General features: G+C 42.1%; 2 protein-coding genes across 7 annotated transcripts in view; both read right to left on the bottom strand.

The window, feature by feature from the left end:
* Nucleotides 1–98: 98 nt before the first annotated feature.
* Nucleotides 99–7850, bottom strand: ccnp (cyclin P). 4 transcript variants are annotated; one of them, XM_054794591.1, is made up of 9 exons: nt 7669–7850; nt 6403–6528; nt 5010–5091; nt 4733–4902; nt 3062–3160; nt 1291–1446; nt 1063–1221; nt 586–764; nt 99–512 (listed from the first exon to the last, which is right to left on the bottom strand). In XM_054794591.1, exons 1-9 carry the CDS (start codon nt 7717–7719, stop codon nt 344–346), a joined length of 1191 nt encoding a protein of 396 aa, XP_054650566.1. In that variant the 5' UTR covers nt 7720–7850; the 3' UTR covers nt 99–343. The 4 variants fall into 4 exon arrangements, with proteins under 4 accessions (XP_054650566.1, XP_054650568.1, XP_054650567.1 ...); XM_054794593.1 differs by having other exon boundaries at nt 1339–1446; XM_054794592.1 differs by having other exon boundaries at nt 4733–4899.
* Nucleotides 7851–11963: 4113 nt separating this feature from the next.
* Nucleotides 11964–18202, bottom strand: part of akt2 (v-akt murine thymoma viral oncogene homolog 2) — a 32942-nt gene continuing 26703 nt past the window's right edge. For 2 of the 3 annotated variants that reach the window (XM_054794294.1, XM_054794292.1), the window contains exon 14: nt 11964–17599. In XM_054794294.1, coding sequence (XP_054650269.1) covers nt 17520–17599 — 80 coding nt within the window. In that variant the 3' untranslated portion in view covers nt 11964–17519. The remainder of the gene's footprint in view (nt 17600–18202) is intronic. The other variant, XM_054794293.1, reaches the window with a different exon arrangement.

Raw genomic sequence — 18202 nt, 5'->3', positions numbered from 1 at the left:
CAAGTATCTACAGCTGCGCCACACTGTACAGATTGGCAGCATGCAGTAGCAAGTACCCATGAAGGCTGTTTCAGTAATTCAAGTCATACATTGCAGCAGACTCTTTATTTTAACATTAAAACTTGGAACAATAAATTTCACTGACAGGCCACATTCTCTCTACACATGACAGACACCAATACAATTCAAATACTTCCTAAATCAGCTGCAAGATAAGATCGTAAAACGTCCTGGTAACAATGTTTGCCATCACATATTAACACTTCTTCCTCCCCTTGGCATACCCGGTCAAACAAACTCCCGCAGGCCCCTGTGTCATCATCGTGTAGTGTTAGGACACAAATTAAGTGCACACGCCCAGCAGAGCAGATGCCTGCTTGAGAGCAGTGTGTCTGCTGATGTGCATGGTTTCAGGGGAGGAGAATTTAATAAAAGTAGCGCAGGTCTCTCGGGTGTGAGCTCTGGCTGCAGCGCCGGCCAGGATCTGCATGATCCGCAACAGGACGGCCTCACTAAAAACGAGCGAAGAAAAAAAAAAAGTGAAGCTTGTGAGAAATCGCTTAATGATATTTCCGAATTGCACACCTGCTGACATAGATACTGGAAGCCAGACACCAGGCGGCCTCGCCTTCTGGTGTAGGGGGTTCTTGCAGGACTTGGCGGGCCAAGCAGAGTGCCGCTCCTGCCAGCTGCACAGGCAGAAACACCACACACTGGCCCTCGAAGAGCGACAGCTCCAGCAGATAGCGAGCCATCCACGTCATCTGGTGGCATGCATAACACACGTGAAATGCAAACTTGGTGACACTTGTGCAACATCTTTTGTTCCGTTTTCATGGACCTTGTGAGACAATACAGTTCCAGTCCAGTAGGTGGTGATAATGTCAAAATCTACAAACTTCCACCAGCAAATTTAGTTCTCTGCACCACTTGACCCAATGCCAGTCCAGATATATACACCCATATCCAGATCATGAAGCTGGATCTGCAAACTTGCCCCATGTGCCACCCCATAAATAAGATACATAGATTCATAAAAAAGGTAAATACAAATGCAGTCACCTGAGCACTACAGCGTGCGATGGAGGCGAGCAAGTGGAGGAAATACAAAGGCTGACAGTAAGACAAGTTAAATTTAAGTCCGCTGAGGACTTTTCGCTCCATGCGCAGCAGCTGATGCTTGGTGTAGGCGTGGTCCATCAGGTAGCAAAGTCCAGACACCTGTGACAAGACATTGCCAGGTCAGGGTCAAAGAAGCTTCATGGGGTGAGGAGGCCTGAATCAGTACACCTCAGGGAGGAGAGACTCCTCTTTTTTTGCAGCCAGAAAGAGGCAGACCATGCCCAGGAGCTGCAGGTTGGCTGTGGTCACCTTCAGCTGACACAGGGAGCGGTTGAGGAGGTGGATGGCCAGATAGAGTGTCTCCTCCTGGAAATGCATGAGCTCCTGATGGGAAATATACATGGCTGACATTACCAACTATCAGGACACACTCATTATGTACATCAGTACATGCTTAAACGCTCCCCGCCACCCATCATGAACTACAAGCCCCTAGTGCTAGCAGCAATCATGCAGACCCTGACACTACCACCATCACGCTTGACTGTACCAAGACCATCTTGCTACTCACTTGTGTCGCCTGCTATTTGGACATAGTCGTGTTGACTCATTCAGTGGGATAGTAAATCTATACACCACCTACTAAAGCTCTACTACTCTTGTTGAGATATAAAACGGTTGCTGAAATGTGAGTTGAACTGACTTGAGTAGGCCTGTCACAATAAATTTTGCTTTAAATTGTTGATAAAAATCGACTTTAAAAGACCATTTTTTTCTTTAATTTATCATTGTCATGTCACATTTGCACCACTAGATGGTATTCAAGCATAGTGTACGTGTGAAGTTGCCTATTGTGGCACTCACGAGTCGGTGAGGAAGAGGCAACTATTTTCCAAGCAGAGTAACAGCTCACAATGAACTTGTCAACCCCATTGAAATCGTGGGAGGTCACCACTTCATACCAGTCCTACTCATGGCGTCATAAAAGAACTAAACATCACACAGCAAAGCAATTAGTGGATGAAAACAGACAAGACAGTACCAACCAATAATGCAGAAAAAACCAACAACTATATGAGCTTTAAGCATGTATTTAGCAGCCATTTATAGTGTTATAAAAAAATAATGTAGTGGGTTATATTTGAGCCGGACCACAGCGGAGTTGGTGTATAAGGCAATGTTGCTGATTGTCCTTCAACACGTCCTGCACACAGCTCAGGAACCGCTGCATGCACATGCACCAGGCAACTCGCACAGTCCACCAAATACCTCCAACAACTGCCAAAATGCTGGCCCCTCAACCGCACAAAAAGGCTGCACCCAGTCTGCAAAAATCCGAGAGCGCGCACCGCTCCGTCCTATATGTCCACTTCGCCGATCAAACGCCGACCAGGACAAAGGCCCTGCTGCACATCCACACTGGAACTGTGGCATTCGACAAAGCGGCTGGATAGCCGACAGGAGGTTCGCGCTCTCCGTTCATTCCATTACAGAACGAATGTGCACAGACACATGCCGAGTGAACCCTCGTCATCCAGCCTGGGTGGTAGAGCGAGACGAGGAAATGGAACAGGCATACGTATGTGCACATGTCAATTTATTGAGGCGTCAAGATTAGACCTTTTTTTTTTTCCTCCCCTCTACCGTTCGATTTATCCATTATCGTGACAGGCTTATGTGAGAGTCAAACCTCGGTTTTTGTACGCCCCAGTTTTCAGCAAGTTTTAGCCATTCTTCAATGACAATTATTTCTACCTCTATATCGATCTCTCTGTAAATATACCTATATCTACACACACACACACTTTTCTGCATGTAAAATTCTGTCTAAAATGTATTTTTTGTTAATATTTTTAGGTGTCTGGAACAGATTAGTTGTATTTACATTTCCTACGAGGAAAAACTCTCGGTTTTCATATGTTTCAGTTTTTGGCTCAGCTTCTGGGACAAATGCATAATGAAAACCGAGGTTCCAATGTATTGCATATTTAACACTTACATGGATTTGAATAAGCCAGTCTACCAGCACAGCACGAGTGGCGTCAGTGAAGTGTCGCAGCAGCTCAGAGTTGGGCAAAGAGTTCCATTTTTGACTTCTCTGCAGGCGAAAAAAATTAGAACGCGTCAATTAACAGAACCATGCTCTTTAGACATTAAAAACCCGACAAGAACCAATTTGGTGAAACGAGTCAGGGTAGGCACTTTGTATACCGTAAATTCCGGTGTATCAGCTGATACTTAAACTTTGAACCCTGCGGCTTACACAGCGGTGCGACTAATTTCCAATTCTGACATCTCCTTTACTTCAGAGCTACTACCAATTGTTTAAATAACAGTCTCTCACTGTGTCTAACAAACACCAAACAAACGACACAGCAGCTTAAGACTCAAAAAGGCGCACCTAAAATATACAGACATGCACCAATATGAAAAAACAAAAACCTTTAAAGCCCTCCCATAATTCCATTGCATCTGAGCAACACATTCATTGGAACGCACTCATTCATTGCAATGTCAGCCTCTTTTGATATTTTTTTAATTTACTATTGGCTATATCGGGGGTTGTTTTTTCTTGAGCTAGTTTTACAAAATGAAAATGGCCAAGAGCTACTCACTTTCGCAACATTTATCAATTCCTGTACAATAACCGTACAACAAACCTGTGGCTTGGTTAACACGTACACAGCTGTTAATGGTGTATATAACTCCTTTGTATTACCTTGATTTTGCATGTTATCTGCTCTTGTACTTTCGCTGCTGTAAACCTGGAATTTCCCCTTGTGGGACTAAAAAGGGATATCTTATAGCCGATTTCAACCCAAACAAAGCCAATGTGCTTGTTTTACCAGAACATTAACAAAATGCTGGTATCCACAAATCACATTTGGTGTTTCACAATGCATTTCTTTCTCGTGTTCTCACATTACCTGAAAACCTGAATGAAAAGCAGGCTTGCAGGCGCCTCATGTGGTTGTGGGGGAGCTCCCTGGTGCCCGCGGGCACCACGTTTGTGACCCCGAGGCTTTGGATGCGAGATTAACTTGACGGCGCTCCAGCAGGACCTCCAGGCAGTCCGACGAATCCAACCCCTTTTCGGTCTACCGCATTAGACTTCCGACTGCTACGCACACAGGGGCGCTACATGGGTCACCGCCCGGCCGACCGATCACATCACGGACCTCGATAACTCACCACACGCTGCCAAGTGCCCGCCCAACAAATGCTGCACCAAACAAGCTTTTTAACGCGCCACCCCGGCGAGACATTTTCCGTGGCATGTTTTGCAGGGTGCAAAACTCACTCTCACAACGACAGGTAAGTCCACACGGCAGCCATGCTTGTTTTGGCTTTGTCAAGGGATAGTGGGCGGGAGACTGTCGCTACAGGCTGGATGCTAATCGGCATTAAAGAAACTATCGGCATATGCCGATACCGTGCTTTTTTTTTCCCCCCCATGGAAATCTGCCAATCGATCGGAGCACCCCCAGCTGTTATACACACACACACACTGATCTCCTGCAGTTTGCAATGGGTTGACAGGATTGCAAGTGATATTTTATGACGTGGACACGTACGGTTTATACATGTACAAATCCGTTTTTTCCTCTAAACTTAGGTGTGGCTTAGACTGTACACCGGAATTTACGGTAGCTTTGAAGCCCAGCCTCACCATCATGTCCGAGAACATTTCCCAGGCATATGTCCGGTCCAATACGAGGTCCAGCTTCTCAAGGGCCATCTCCACTTCATGGCGCAACAGACTGGGCATGAGGACCTGCAGGCTGTGTAGACCCTGCAGGCTGCGAGGGTAAAGGGAATGCTCCTCCAGACATCCATCTGCTAGTCAGGAATCAAGAGGAGGATACATGGGGAGGGAGGAGGAAAAAAAATAAAAATCATGCACGCTTGCATGGCACACTGTTCCTGATTCTTTTATCTTTCAGCACCTTTGGCAGGGATGATGCCACCAGCTGAGTATGTCCACGCTTCAAAGACGCCGTTGCTCGTTTGGGCTGATAACATCCTCTCCTGCAAACGGATAATAGTGGGCTCAACTTTAGCAGCGAGTTTGTTAGCCACTAACTGGCAAACTGCTTTACATGTTATCTAAACATCACCTATAGGCAATGTTCCCAAGCATACAAACAAACAACCTGAGCATTCCTTGGATCTCTGTGAGCGCCATCAGACATGCACACTTGTATCACACCCGTCCAAAACCTGAGAACTTGAGGTCGTCCAACTTCCATTCTGTGGCATTTTGTGTAGGAGTGGGTTCAAAAGTTCAGCAAGGCGTATTTCACAAAGTAGCTTACTTTTTGGTCCACCTCAGACAAAACAAGCCATGGAACTATCTTGCAGGAAATACCTAGTTTCATTTCATTTTCCATTTCTTTTGTTAATTATGTCTGTTACTTATTTCCTTTCTGTTTTGCAGCAGCCTGTTCTGGTACTATTTCATTCTGGAAATGTACTTAAAAGTGATGACACATTTGCTGTATATGTTTACTTTTGTCTCAATAAAAATGAAAATAAAAAAACTCAACTGAAAGAAACTACCTTCTGGTCCCTTCAGCATCATTCATGCAAACTTTGCATAACACTTCCTGTATCCTGTAAATAAGGCCATCAAAATAAAAGCACACCAGTAGCACATGCACAGTTAAGCCACTTATTTAGTCCACGCTTTTCACTCAAAACTGGCTCAGAGCAGCCCTCATTTGAAAAAGAACAAATCTCAACCCTATTCAACTCTTGTTCTTTTGTTCCCACATACTCCAACAGCCAGTACACCTTCGTGGACTTTTTTTTTTTTTTTTTAACTAGCTTGGTGTGTGGCTGTGGCACTGCCCGTTTGTTTCGTTATTATGCGAGGTTAGCAAGCAGCATTTAGCTCCCCTGCTCCAGTAGCCATGCGCTAACCTGCAAAACAGCGGCATGTACAAAGTAACGCGCTGTTAATGAATTGATTGGCTGCATAAGTAAATACGTACAGGCTCCATTACTGTATTGGCTGGACAGTGCTCGTCTTTGTGTTGTTACCGCTTGTAGTCGCCTGTCACTCACGGAGTTGCATTGCAAAATGGTACAGAATAAATGTGTTTATTTTATTTACACTTCCGGTTGTATTTTATTGTGCTGCGCAGCAAGGATTTCTTGTGCGCTGAGAACACAAGATCACGCTGCACGCGCTCAGCTTAGAGGGAACGTTGCCTATAGGGTTACTCAAAGTTTTATGACAGTTTGACCCCGGAACAGATTTTCTATGGGAGGTGTCTCTGTACAAGTATAACCAAATTCTTTTAGGCTAATTATGATTGAAAGGTCAACCAGGTGTACCCGTTCATGTTCCGAATTCCTTTTCACGGCGACCATCCTGGACGCTGACATTTCCATAGGCTGCACAAAATCAGTGGCCCCACAGGCAGTTGCCCAAGTTCTTAAAGGGGCTCGCCTCTCGTCCGCCTGCAGGATCAACAAGAAAATGAAAACAATGTTACTTGTTACCTTTGTCAAATATCTCATGAAGACTGGATCGTGTAGTGGGCATCTATAAAGATTGACGATATTTTAAAAGTTATTGGGCATGGTCCAAAAGGAGTGAGTGAGTAATATGAATTTTGTTACAAGAGCTAGTTCCTGAATAACCCGGTTAATGATCCAAATCTTTGTACTGTATCAAAAATGATGAGCTAGCAGTCTCAATTAAGTCAGGGAATTAAAGTACAAGTAAAACATTGCAATAAAACACATGCTATGATGATTTATTGTATTTTAAATTGATGTTCTATACTCAAATTTAGTTGTACATTTAACATTTTTCTTCCACTTGTGTCATTTGCATGGATTTGTAAAATAAATGTAACAATGTGCACTGTTTGGGGTGGTATGCGTAAAACTGACTCAAAGTGAATAGGGTCCTTTTAGTGAGTGACTCACATAAAAATCAACCAAAATTGCCACCATTTGCTAACAGCAGCTAGAATAAACTTAAATAGGCATAGACATAAATGGACGCCGCGCCGAGTGGGTTTGTCCACTGCTGCGATACGTCAACCTCGCCGCCATATTGGATGTGTCAAGGCTGCTCTGTAAATGAATACATGTACTTTCGTTCATAAAGCGCCTTTCTACAAAGAAATGCAAGTTAATGTCTCCAGTTCATACATTCACACACACTAATATACTTGGGAAACAGTAGTACATAGTTTTTGGTGACTGTTATTAGTATATTAGTGCGTGTGTGAATGAATACACGAGAGAAATGTACTTAAAACTTGTTACAGAAAGGCGCTTTATGAACGTAAATACATTTACTTGTATTCATTTACAGTGCAGCCCTAACACATCCAATATGGCGACGACGTTGACGTAAAGCTGAGCGCTCGATGCGGGGTCTAGTATATACTGTATGTCTATGTAAACAGGTACCTGCTTCCCAAAGAAAACAAACTTAAACCACACCATACTCCTACAAAACGCTACATTTAATCATTATAACACATTTTTGGGTGAAATAAACGTATACAAGTTGGGGAAAAGCATCTAAGTAAGTGACATAACCCGACGGCGGTAGTCAGCAATGTTTTCTTCCCCCACGCTGACCTTGTGTAAGTCCAGCAGAGGCATGGAGTCGCAGAACCCGGTCCTGGCCATGGGTCACAGCCGGAGACAGAGTTTCCTGCTAGGCCGCTGCAGCTACTTAAGCACGGCAGTCGACGGAGGCCTGGAAGAAAGAGACGTGCCATTTTCGCCTCGCCACTGCCGGCAATTATAAGGCAGACAGGCCAGGTGGGTCCGCCAGGGAGATGATTGGGGCGGTGACGTCACACACAAGCAGGCGTAGTCAGGCGACCACTTTAAGTCCCTGCTAAACAAGCTAACATGGGTATCATTAAAAAAAATTTACAATTTCGAGTTTCCCCCCCATTTTACATTTTAAAAATATATATTTTTGATATATAACCATTATTTACACATTTCTGATACCTGTATAGGAAACTCTTCCAATTAAGACATGGTTTAATAGCTGTAGTTTTTTAAACAGATGCTGCCAAAACATATTTACACTGCTCAAAAAAATTAGAGGAACACTTCGAAAACACATCAGATCTAAACTGGGGGAAAAATGATCTTGAATATCTTTCCTGATAACAAGTAGGTGATGTATTAGTAACAAAATGATGCCACATCATTTGATAGAAATGAAAATTATTATCCTATAGAGGGGGGAAATCAAAGACACCCCAAAAATGAAAGTCAAAAAATGATGCAGCACACTGGTCCATTTTGCTAAAATGTCATTGTGGCAACTCAAAATGATTCTCAATAGTTTGTGTGGCCCCCACATGCTTGTACGCATGCCTGAAAACGTCGGGGCATGCTCCTAATGAGACTACGGATGGTGTCCTGGGGGATCTCCTCCCAGATCTGGACCAGGGTATCACTGCAGTACCTGGACGCATGGAGGAGATTCAGGTCGTTACTCCAGGAGAGCTGGACAGGGCCGTAGAAGGTCCTTCAACCCTCAGCAGGATCGATATCTGCTCCTTTGTGCAAGGAGGAACAGGATGAGCACTGCCAGAGCCCTACAAAATGACCTCCAGCAGGCCACTGGTGTGAATGTTTCTGACCAAACAATCAGAAACAGGCTCCATGAGGGTGGCCTGAGGGCCCGATGTCCTGTAGTGGGCCCTGTGCTCACTGCCCAGCACCGTAGAGCTTGATTGGCATTTGCCATAGACCACCAGAATTGGCAACTACACCAGTGGTGCCCTGTGCTCTTCACTGATGAGAGCAAGTTCAACCTGAGCACATGTGACAGACGTGAAAGGGTCTGGAGATGCCGTGAGGAACGTTATGCTGCCTGCAACATCATTCAGCATGACCGGTTTGGTGGTGGGTCAGTGATGGTCTGGGGAGGCATATCCCTGGAAGGACGCACAGACCTCTACAGGTTAGATAATGGCACCCTGACGGCTATTAGGTATCGGGATGAAATCCTTGGACCCATTGTCAGAACCTACGCTGGTGCAGTGGGACCTGGTTTCCTCCTGGTCCACGACAATGCTCGACCTCATGTGGCTAGTGTATGCAGGTAGTTCCTGGAGGATGAAGGGATTGATACCATTGACTGGCCCCCACGTTTACCTGACCTAAACCCAATAGAACACCTCTGGGACATTATGTTTAGGTCCATCTGGCACCGCCAGGTTGCTCCTCAGACTGTCCAGGAGCTCATTGATGCCCTGGTCCAGATCTGGGAGGAGATCCCCCAGGACACCATCCGTAGTCTCATTAGGAGCATGCCCCGACGTTGTCAGGCATGCGTACAAGCACGTGGGGGCCACACAAACTACTGAGAATCATTTTGAGTTGCTACAATGACATTTTAGCAAAATGGACCAGTGTGCTGCATCATTTTTTGACTTTCATTTTTGGGGTGTCTTTGATTTCCCCCCTCTATAGGGTGATCATTTTCATTTCTATCAAATGATGTGGCATCATTTTGTTACTAATACATCACCCACTTATTATCAGGATAGATATTCAAGATCATTTTTCCCCCAGTTTAGATCTGATGTGTTTTTGAAGTGTTCCTCTAATTTTTTTGAGCAGTATATATATATGTATATTTTGTTTGTACTACTGACAAAACAGTTTGTCATACTTACTACATAGTTCGGTATCATCCGTTTAATTTAATTCGCACTACAGTCAGTTTAGCAGAAATGCAACACGCTAAAGTGGCTAACCCTGGTTTTCATTTTCGTAAAAAACAAAAAATGTGTCACGTCTTGTCTTTGGCATAGTGGTGATGACCCCAGTATGCAGAAAACAGGCACTAGTTGCAGGAACAACTTATCTTTTAATGATGGCTGCAGCGCAGCGGCAGGAACTAAAAAAACACAAAGCTTTGCAGTAGCGTGTCAGGCTTACACAACACAGACACCAACACCGACAATGCAACAACAAAGAAAGATGCACGCACCTGAACTAAATAGAAGGACAACTCAAATTAGCAACAGGTGCAAGAGATAAAGAAAGCAAAGCAGGTGGACACAAACCAGGCAAAACAGGAAGTACTACCAAAATAAGAGCATAGAACATGAACTAAGGCATAAAAATGTAAACACACTAAACCAGGGGTAGGGAACCTATGGCTCGGGAGCCAGATGTGGCTCTTCTGGTGGTTGCATCTGGCTCTCTGACTTTAACACAATAATATTTTTTCTGTTGTAATTTTATTTGACAGAAATCACAGTGTTAAAAATAACATTCAAAATATAAAACATCTTTATGCACTTTAATCCATCCATCCATGTTCTACCGCAAGCACAGAAGTCACATTAATGGTAAGAAGTGTTTCACAGTATTTATTATTGGTTAGCTTCAATATAACAACGTTATTAAAAAGACTAAATTCAGAGACTTATTATAATCTAAAATTGTTGATCATGCTTAATAATGCACACATTTAGTTGTATTGTCAGTTGTTGTTAGTTGTACATGGCTCTCACGGAAATACATTTTAAAATATGTGGCTTTCTTGGCTCTCTTAGCAAAAAAGGTTCCCGACCCCTGCACTAAACTGACACGCGGGCTAACTCATAGATCGTGACAAAATGTATACTTTATTTATAACCTACTTAACTAAATACAGGGCCAGTCTGAAAATACAAGGCAACCCCCCCTTTTTTATAAAAAAATAAATAAAAGACAAAATTAATCTTTAAAATCATATTTTCTCAATATCAATGAAATAACTGGTAGATTTCAATAAAAAAAATATATTTTTAGCTGTTTTTTTTTTTTTTTTGCCGTTGGCTGACTCATTGATCGACATTATCTTAAAATGTGTCATAACTCCTCCTCTGTTGTTTGTTAACAGTCTTTTTGACACTTCTTTCCAAGTCAATGGTGTGTGACAGGAAGAAAAGCGCAGACTCATTTGGCGGGAGAAGTTTTTGGCACCACCTGTTGGTTTGTACGTATAAATCTCTGGACCCCTGAATATGAGACAAACCGTCTTTTTCAGACTTTTTTTCCTCAAGAAAAAGTATCACCCTACATTTGTGTAAATATGGTGGATGCTAGGAGCACTCGAGAAGCACTCTGAGAGCGCAGACCTCCGCCAAGCGCCAGAGTTCCCCCCATATTGTGATTAACACCAAAATAATACTACATATTTTGGATCAGTCTTTGATATTTTGTAGAACCTGTTGGAAACTTGTCCTGTATTTTTTTACCACCGCCATGGAGGTTATGTTTTGCCGGCGTTTATCTGTTTGTGTTCAAAATAACTTGAAAAGTTCTGAATGGATTTGGATGAAATTTTCAGGAATTGTCGTAAATGAGACACGTAAGAATTGATAACATTTTGGGGCTGATCCAGATCACCGTCTGGATCCAGGATTTTTTTTTGAAAGGCTTCTTTAACATTGTGAGATAGGACCATTTTCGACATTTGTGCATACAACTCCTCAAAAAATCTCTAGAGTACTTGGGGAAAAAAATTAAGTATTATTTTGCTGTGAATCAATATGGGGGGAATTATGGCGCTTGGTCTGTGCTCTTGAGTGCTTTTCTAGTTTTCCAAGGGCTCTGACCATTTATTGTGAGTTATATGCATAAGTGCTGAAAATGGTGCTATCTCGCAATTTTTTTTAAAGAATCCTTTAAAAAAAAACCTGGATCCAGACGGTGATCCGGATCACCCCCAAAATGTAATCACTTCTTCCATATCCCATTTCATCCAAATCCATTCAGAACTTTTCAAGTTATTTTGACCAAAAGCAAACACGAGGTAATAATTTAAGACTGTTTTGGACTTATAATAGTCATAAAATAAATTGTTCATGATGTAAAATGCATTAAAAACACACACACCACCACACAGGTTGGTTCAGTAATAAGTTTACTGGCACATCATCATTGCAAATGTCATGTAGGCTACCATACTGTAGCAGGTTTCACCTGTTACATTGTGAAGTCTTGCAAAAAGAGGGGTTGGTCTAATGTCCTGCCCTAAAAGGACTGCTTATTTTTTTTATTTTAATTGCTCTGTGAGCCTCAACTAACTGCAACAAGCAAACGAAAAAGGGAGAAAAAGTCTGTTACACCAGCATCAGGTGACATTCGGGACTGATGATCACATTCAAATGCACAAGCAACATAAAGCTGCAATTCAGTTAAAAAAAACAAAACAAAACAAGCCTCCCACTCTACATATGCTGATTTGTTTTTTTTAATATTCTTTTGGTATTTACACAATAGTGACGAGGCACTTGTTGTGCCAGCGTATGCCCTACAGGAGACTTGCATGTTCAGCCGTGAAGCATTGCTTAAAAGCGTGGTCAGCAGCAAGGTTGATTGTATGGCTTCACAACCACAAAAAATATATATATATATTCTTTTAAAAAAATTAAAAGTTCAGCAGCTCCCCCTTACGGCCGTGGTAGAAGGCAAATCCACAGTGGAGTCCATCAGTGCAGTGGTTCTGATGTCAGTGAGACGAGGTGCTGCAGTTGTCAGCTGGAGAGTCAAAGCCGTTTGAGTCGATTGATGATGCTGCTGCTGCTTGTTTTTTTTTTGTTTTTTTTGTCTTTCACTCAAACATGCGTGCTGTCACTCACACAAAAACGACATTAAATAAAGAGAGTTCATGAGAATGGCGAGCGATGATTCGTTCGGCGATGAGGAATCGTCACTGTAAATGTAGTCGAAGCGAAACGGGATGAGGCGGGGAAACCCCGTAAATCGGGGGTTTTCAAAGTGTGGCACCGTGATGTCCTAACTTTTTCCAGCAAGGATGCAGGAGGCCTCTTTGATTGATTTTGTGCATTAAAGATGCTAAAATCAATCCAATGTAGGTCAATACTGTATATGCTAAGTTACTGAAAGAAAACTAGGGCTGTCAAAAATACGACCGTAATTAATTTATTTTCTTAATTACACACTTTTTTTTTTAAACGTGTAATTAATAGGGGTGTAACGACTCATTCACTACATCGAAGCACTGATTCCTATGATCCAACTACATCGATCTGTGTACAGCAAGTTTCCATTCCGGACAGCATATACAGTATCATTCTAACATCGTTTAAAATGTAATCAATCGATTGAATCGATACTATCGAGGCATTGGATTTAAGCACAGCAGGCTTTATATGGATGATAAAGACGATAAAGACATTCAGCCTCTGTCTGTGACGTCGTGGTCTTCCAGGTACGTGGTGGTCATGGGAGTTGTAGTTTACCTGTGAAATGCAGTTGATTTGCTTCTTCTTTTGGTCGGTTCATTCACTTCATTCAGTATTCATATTTAACTCATCTGTCCTCATTCGAAATGACAAGTATGGGGCAAGGACGTTTTGTACGCCTCTAGATGGTAGTTTACGGTCCAGCAGCAGGGTCGCTTGGTGACGTCATGATCCAGCGCTGACAAAACATACGCTTACGTACGCGGAAGCAATAAATGGCACTTGCTTGTGCCGGGGAGGAAGGAGGAGATAGGAAAGGCTGGGAAGCGGCAATTTTGGTTGACCGTTTATTTGTGTCACACATTTACACCCGCGCTTGTTATTTATTCTTCTTTTGAATTTCCACATTTGCTTACATTGCTGCACACCATGTGCCATCCCTTTACAACATTATAATAAACCCAACACACCACAGTATCCTGTTCAGTGTCTCTGTTAAGTGCATTATGAAGACGGAGGACCCATCCCGACACTCTCAGCGGCAAAAGGTACAAGGAGGCCACATTACTTGCTAGTTGCTGCACCGTTCTTTCAAATGGCTGCTCTGATCAGGTGAGAAAGTAAGATACCATACCACATTTATTTGCTGAGGAATTTACATAATGTCCCTCAACTTTGGGCGCAAAGTCCAGGTGTGGATTGCTCTATTTAAAGTAAATAGTTGGTCATTGCAAGCTATATCACATCTGTTCAGCCTGATTTTGTATTGCATTTTCAACTCATTGATCATTTATTCTTAAGTATGTCAGCATTATTAATCATTTATACCCGAGTCCCTTAAAAAAACCAATGGGAATCTAGGAAACTTCATCTGCACTGTCCAATATCCAGCTATTTATTTCTCAGTCACACTGGTTGAATTTTTGGCTAAAACGTTACTGAATCGATTTAAAGTTACTGAATGGTTTTGGATGCAAATGAACGAATATCGTCCTTGAATCGTATCGGCGACCATGAATCCTGATATAAATCAAATGGTTATTCAAATTAATGGTTACACCCCTAGTAATGAACACATATGCCACATCTCATGGTTGTGACGACAAACGGCGGCACAGTGTAGTTCCCCCACAGAGACCGCTGCTGCTTTGTAACTTTATTCTGACCTGAACACATCAACAGCAGCGCAATTCCAACACCATTTATGTATCTCCAACCCTTTGTCGTCGGAACGACACTTCCTCATTGTCACTACACGACCGCGAGAGGCATTCGGGGACACTCCGAAAAGTACGATGCTGTCTGTATTAAGCATCTAAATAAACAGACAAATAAAGAAAAACAATAAGTGGATGTTGTTATCGCTCGCTTTGTAACTCTAAAATACACTGAAAATGGAGAATTCAACTTCCATGACGTGGTGTGTTTGAACGCAACCCCTCATTGCTCATGACAACACGGTTGAAGTCTGATGCAAATGCTCTGCTACTATTGAAGAAACTAGTGTCACGTAAATAGATTTAAGACATGTGTGGCATCTTTTAGCTTGATTTAAATTTTCTGTTAATTTTTAGCTGTTAATACATACAAATATATATAATCCATTTATCTTTCTTTCAGTAAAATACAGTAAAAATGGGCATATTTCAGACATTGTTACAAATGTCGATTAATCATGATTAAGTCATTTGAAATCCCTGATTAATCTGATTAAACGTTTTAATAATTTAACAGCGTTAAAGAAAACAACATCTAAGCTTTTGTGTCACTGGTGACAATGAAAATCAGTGTTACATCTAATAATATAGCTTATTAATAATTCATTTATGTACTTTTCAGAATATGCAAATAAAATACGAGCTGTGGTCTGAAAATACGCACTTTCGATACCCCTCCTTCACAACATAACACAATAATCCCTCATTTACCACGGTTAATTGGTTCCAGACACAACCATGATAAGTGAATTTCTGCGTAGAAACCCTGTTTCCAACCTTCTAAAAATAGTTTTTAACATTGTTAGAGAGCTTTAGCCATGAAATAACACCCTTGTAATCACCTTTACACTCATTACTCAATATAGTCGACATAATTCAGGTAAATAAGCCATTTAAAGGCAGAAATAAGGCGTTTATGCAGTCGTTCGTGTGTGTTGCGGTGCTAGGGGAGCTTGGACAGGAAGTGACGTTGAGGGTTCAGAGTTGAGTTTCATCTTGGCAGGGGTTACGGTCGCCCGTGTTTTTATTTGGGATTATTTTGACTGCTGTTAGATCATTCAAACGTGCAATAAAAGCCTGTGTGTCTCATCGAACATTACGGTTACATTACTAACACCTAGGCTACGTTGACATTGCAGGGTATGATGCACAATTCGGACTTTATGTTAACATCTGATTTTTTTTATGTGGTCATTCATATAGACTTGTCAACGTGAAGGCAAAGCATCCTGGAAGTGATGCGCATGCACAAAAGCACGACATCACATGCATTTCCGTGTGTTTCCTGAAGTAAAGATTAAGGCAGTGGGCGGGCCCCTTGTCGCGCTTCTGGCAGTTGCAAGGATTTCGTGCAACGGGAGTCAATATTTTCTTAAACAAATGATGCCGCACAGCAGATTAAGACGAAAGAGGGCAAGAATTTGGCTACAGCAGTTTGTGGAGAACGCGCCGCAACGTCTGTTCCAAGGAGCGCAAGTGTGGCGTATCACCGGTGATACACTACACTGCTGATGGGGACGTCATACAATTTCATGTCCAAAAATCTGAACTATCCCTTTAACTAATATAAATGCTGATATAATGAAGTCGCACAATTCTAGACACAAAGCGTCTTTTTTTTTTTTTTTTTTACATATTTTGGGCCGTTTTCTGCTCACCCCAGTCTTTACTTAAAGTCAAATAATCTCACCTTTAAATTCAATTTAGCTTAGCAGCTAAAAGACGTTTTTCTGTATTTTTCTCAGGCTTTAGCGCCTCCCCTGAAGTCTTCTGGCCCGCACTTTGAAAACCCCTGCCTTGAATGACAATGAAAAAGAAAGCAGTTTAAAACATTTTAGTATATATTTTATAGAATGCATACTTAAACATGACACATGGACAAATAAAGAAAAGGGGGGTGGGGGGATTAAAGAATGACAAATGATTTGTCCTTTAGCAAATTTTAGCCAGCATGTTCTCCAGCAATAAAGAGTAAAATATAAGCTCTCGTTTAGGCTCGTCCTTGCTGCGTCACACTTTTTTTTTTTTTTTTAAAGCAATGCAAGGTAAAACAGCCATGCAAAAGAAGCCATAGAGAGTCAATTTATCGCTCAGTCGCTCGCTGCTTTTTCCATAAATAACACGCTTGTTCCCTTTAGAAGGTGTAGTGTCCTCACTTTGCCCATCTTCCAGCATCCATTGTTTTATTTGTCGGTGTTTAAATTAAATCATCCTCAAGGAAAAACAGACACAAGATGGATGGTTGCAAAACAAAAAATGATTGTTCATCGGGTTCTCTCGCACATTCATTCGGACGTGAACACACGCGCAGTGCATACACAGAAATGACAACCTCACCACGCGCACACACACACACACATTTGATTTGTAACAGCAAGTTCCAGAAAGAGCACTTATTTAAAAAAAAATAATAATAAATTGCAGAAATATGGCTTTATATTTAAAACCGTAACAATCGATGAAGCTAAATTGGTCAATCATCCCCAATCTCTCTTCCATTCTTCCAATTGTGATTATACATTAGTTTCCCCCTGTCTTTAAAAAAAACGGTATCGACAAGGTGTGTATGCTAAGATGTAGTTGCCTACGCGAGTGTGTGTGTGTGTGTCTACAAGGTGGTACTTGCTGGCATAACCTGGTTTCAAAGTGTCAAGGCTCTGATGTGTTGCCCAGTGTAGTGCAGCGGAGGTCCTACAGGGACGCCCAAGGTCGCCCCCCTGAGAGGATGTACGTACGGAGACTAAGCTGCCCGTCTGTCCACGCAAAAACCTGCTGAGGTCCGTCACTCGCAAGACTGCGTGGTGATCGTGTACAATGATTCTCTGCTTGCTGGTCTCGTGTGTTTTTGTGCGTGTGTGTGTGTGTGTGTGTGTGTGTGTGTGTGTGTGTGTGTGTGTGAGAAAGACTGGATGAAAATGTGTCTTGTGCCAGTTTTTTGTGTGTGTGTGTGTCATTCGATTTGTCCTCAGCAGTGCAAGTGCGTACGTGAGATTGGGGTCGTGTGTTAGCCTGCCTGCTTGGTCAAAAGTCTGAGCCGCTATTCCCGTATGCTGGCCGAGTAGGAGAACTGAGGGAAGTGCGTACGCTGATCTGAGTCGTCTGTGTCTAAAGTGTCATCTGAAAAACAACAACAAAAAAAACAAAAATTTTAAAAAATATAATTCAATTAAATAAAACATCAAAATGCTGCAACATTAACCCTTGAGAGGTCCCCAAATGTCAGCTTCCCAAAAACTGTTGTAATATACTACCGGTCAAACGTTTTCCAATTTTCCATTTTTTTCCAATTTTTCCAGTTATTTAGAGAAATTCAAGTGGTTCAAGTCCAATGAATAGTGTAAAATGGCACAAAGGAAAGTGGTGAAGTGTCAGAGGTTAAAAATAATGTAAGGTTACCCAAAACTGAAAAATAATGTGTATTTCAGAATTATACAAAAATGCCTGTCTCAGGGACCACAAAATGGGTCAGCAATTTAAAGCTGTCCTGCAGAAATGGAGGTGGCTCAAGCCTTGGCAGTTGAAATTAATTCCTTCAAGTTCTGGAGTACTTACTACCTCCTCTGTCCACATAAATTACAGTGGCACTATACCATCGTGAGCACCAGTTGAACAGCATTGTACTGGAGAAAGGCATTTGTTGCTACAAAAATGGCAAGAAAAAAAGGCAATTAACGATGGAAGACAGACAGGCCATCTTAACACTTCAAAATGTAGCTTTTT

Source organism: Dunckerocampus dactyliophorus, chromosome 12 (assembly GCF_027744805.1).
Source record: "Dunckerocampus dactyliophorus isolate RoL2022-P2 chromosome 12, RoL_Ddac_1.1, whole genome shotgun sequence".
Taxonomy (NCBI): domain Eukaryota; kingdom Metazoa; phylum Chordata; class Actinopteri; order Syngnathiformes; family Syngnathidae; genus Dunckerocampus; species Dunckerocampus dactyliophorus.
This window is presented reverse-complemented; position numbering and strand designations above follow the sequence as displayed.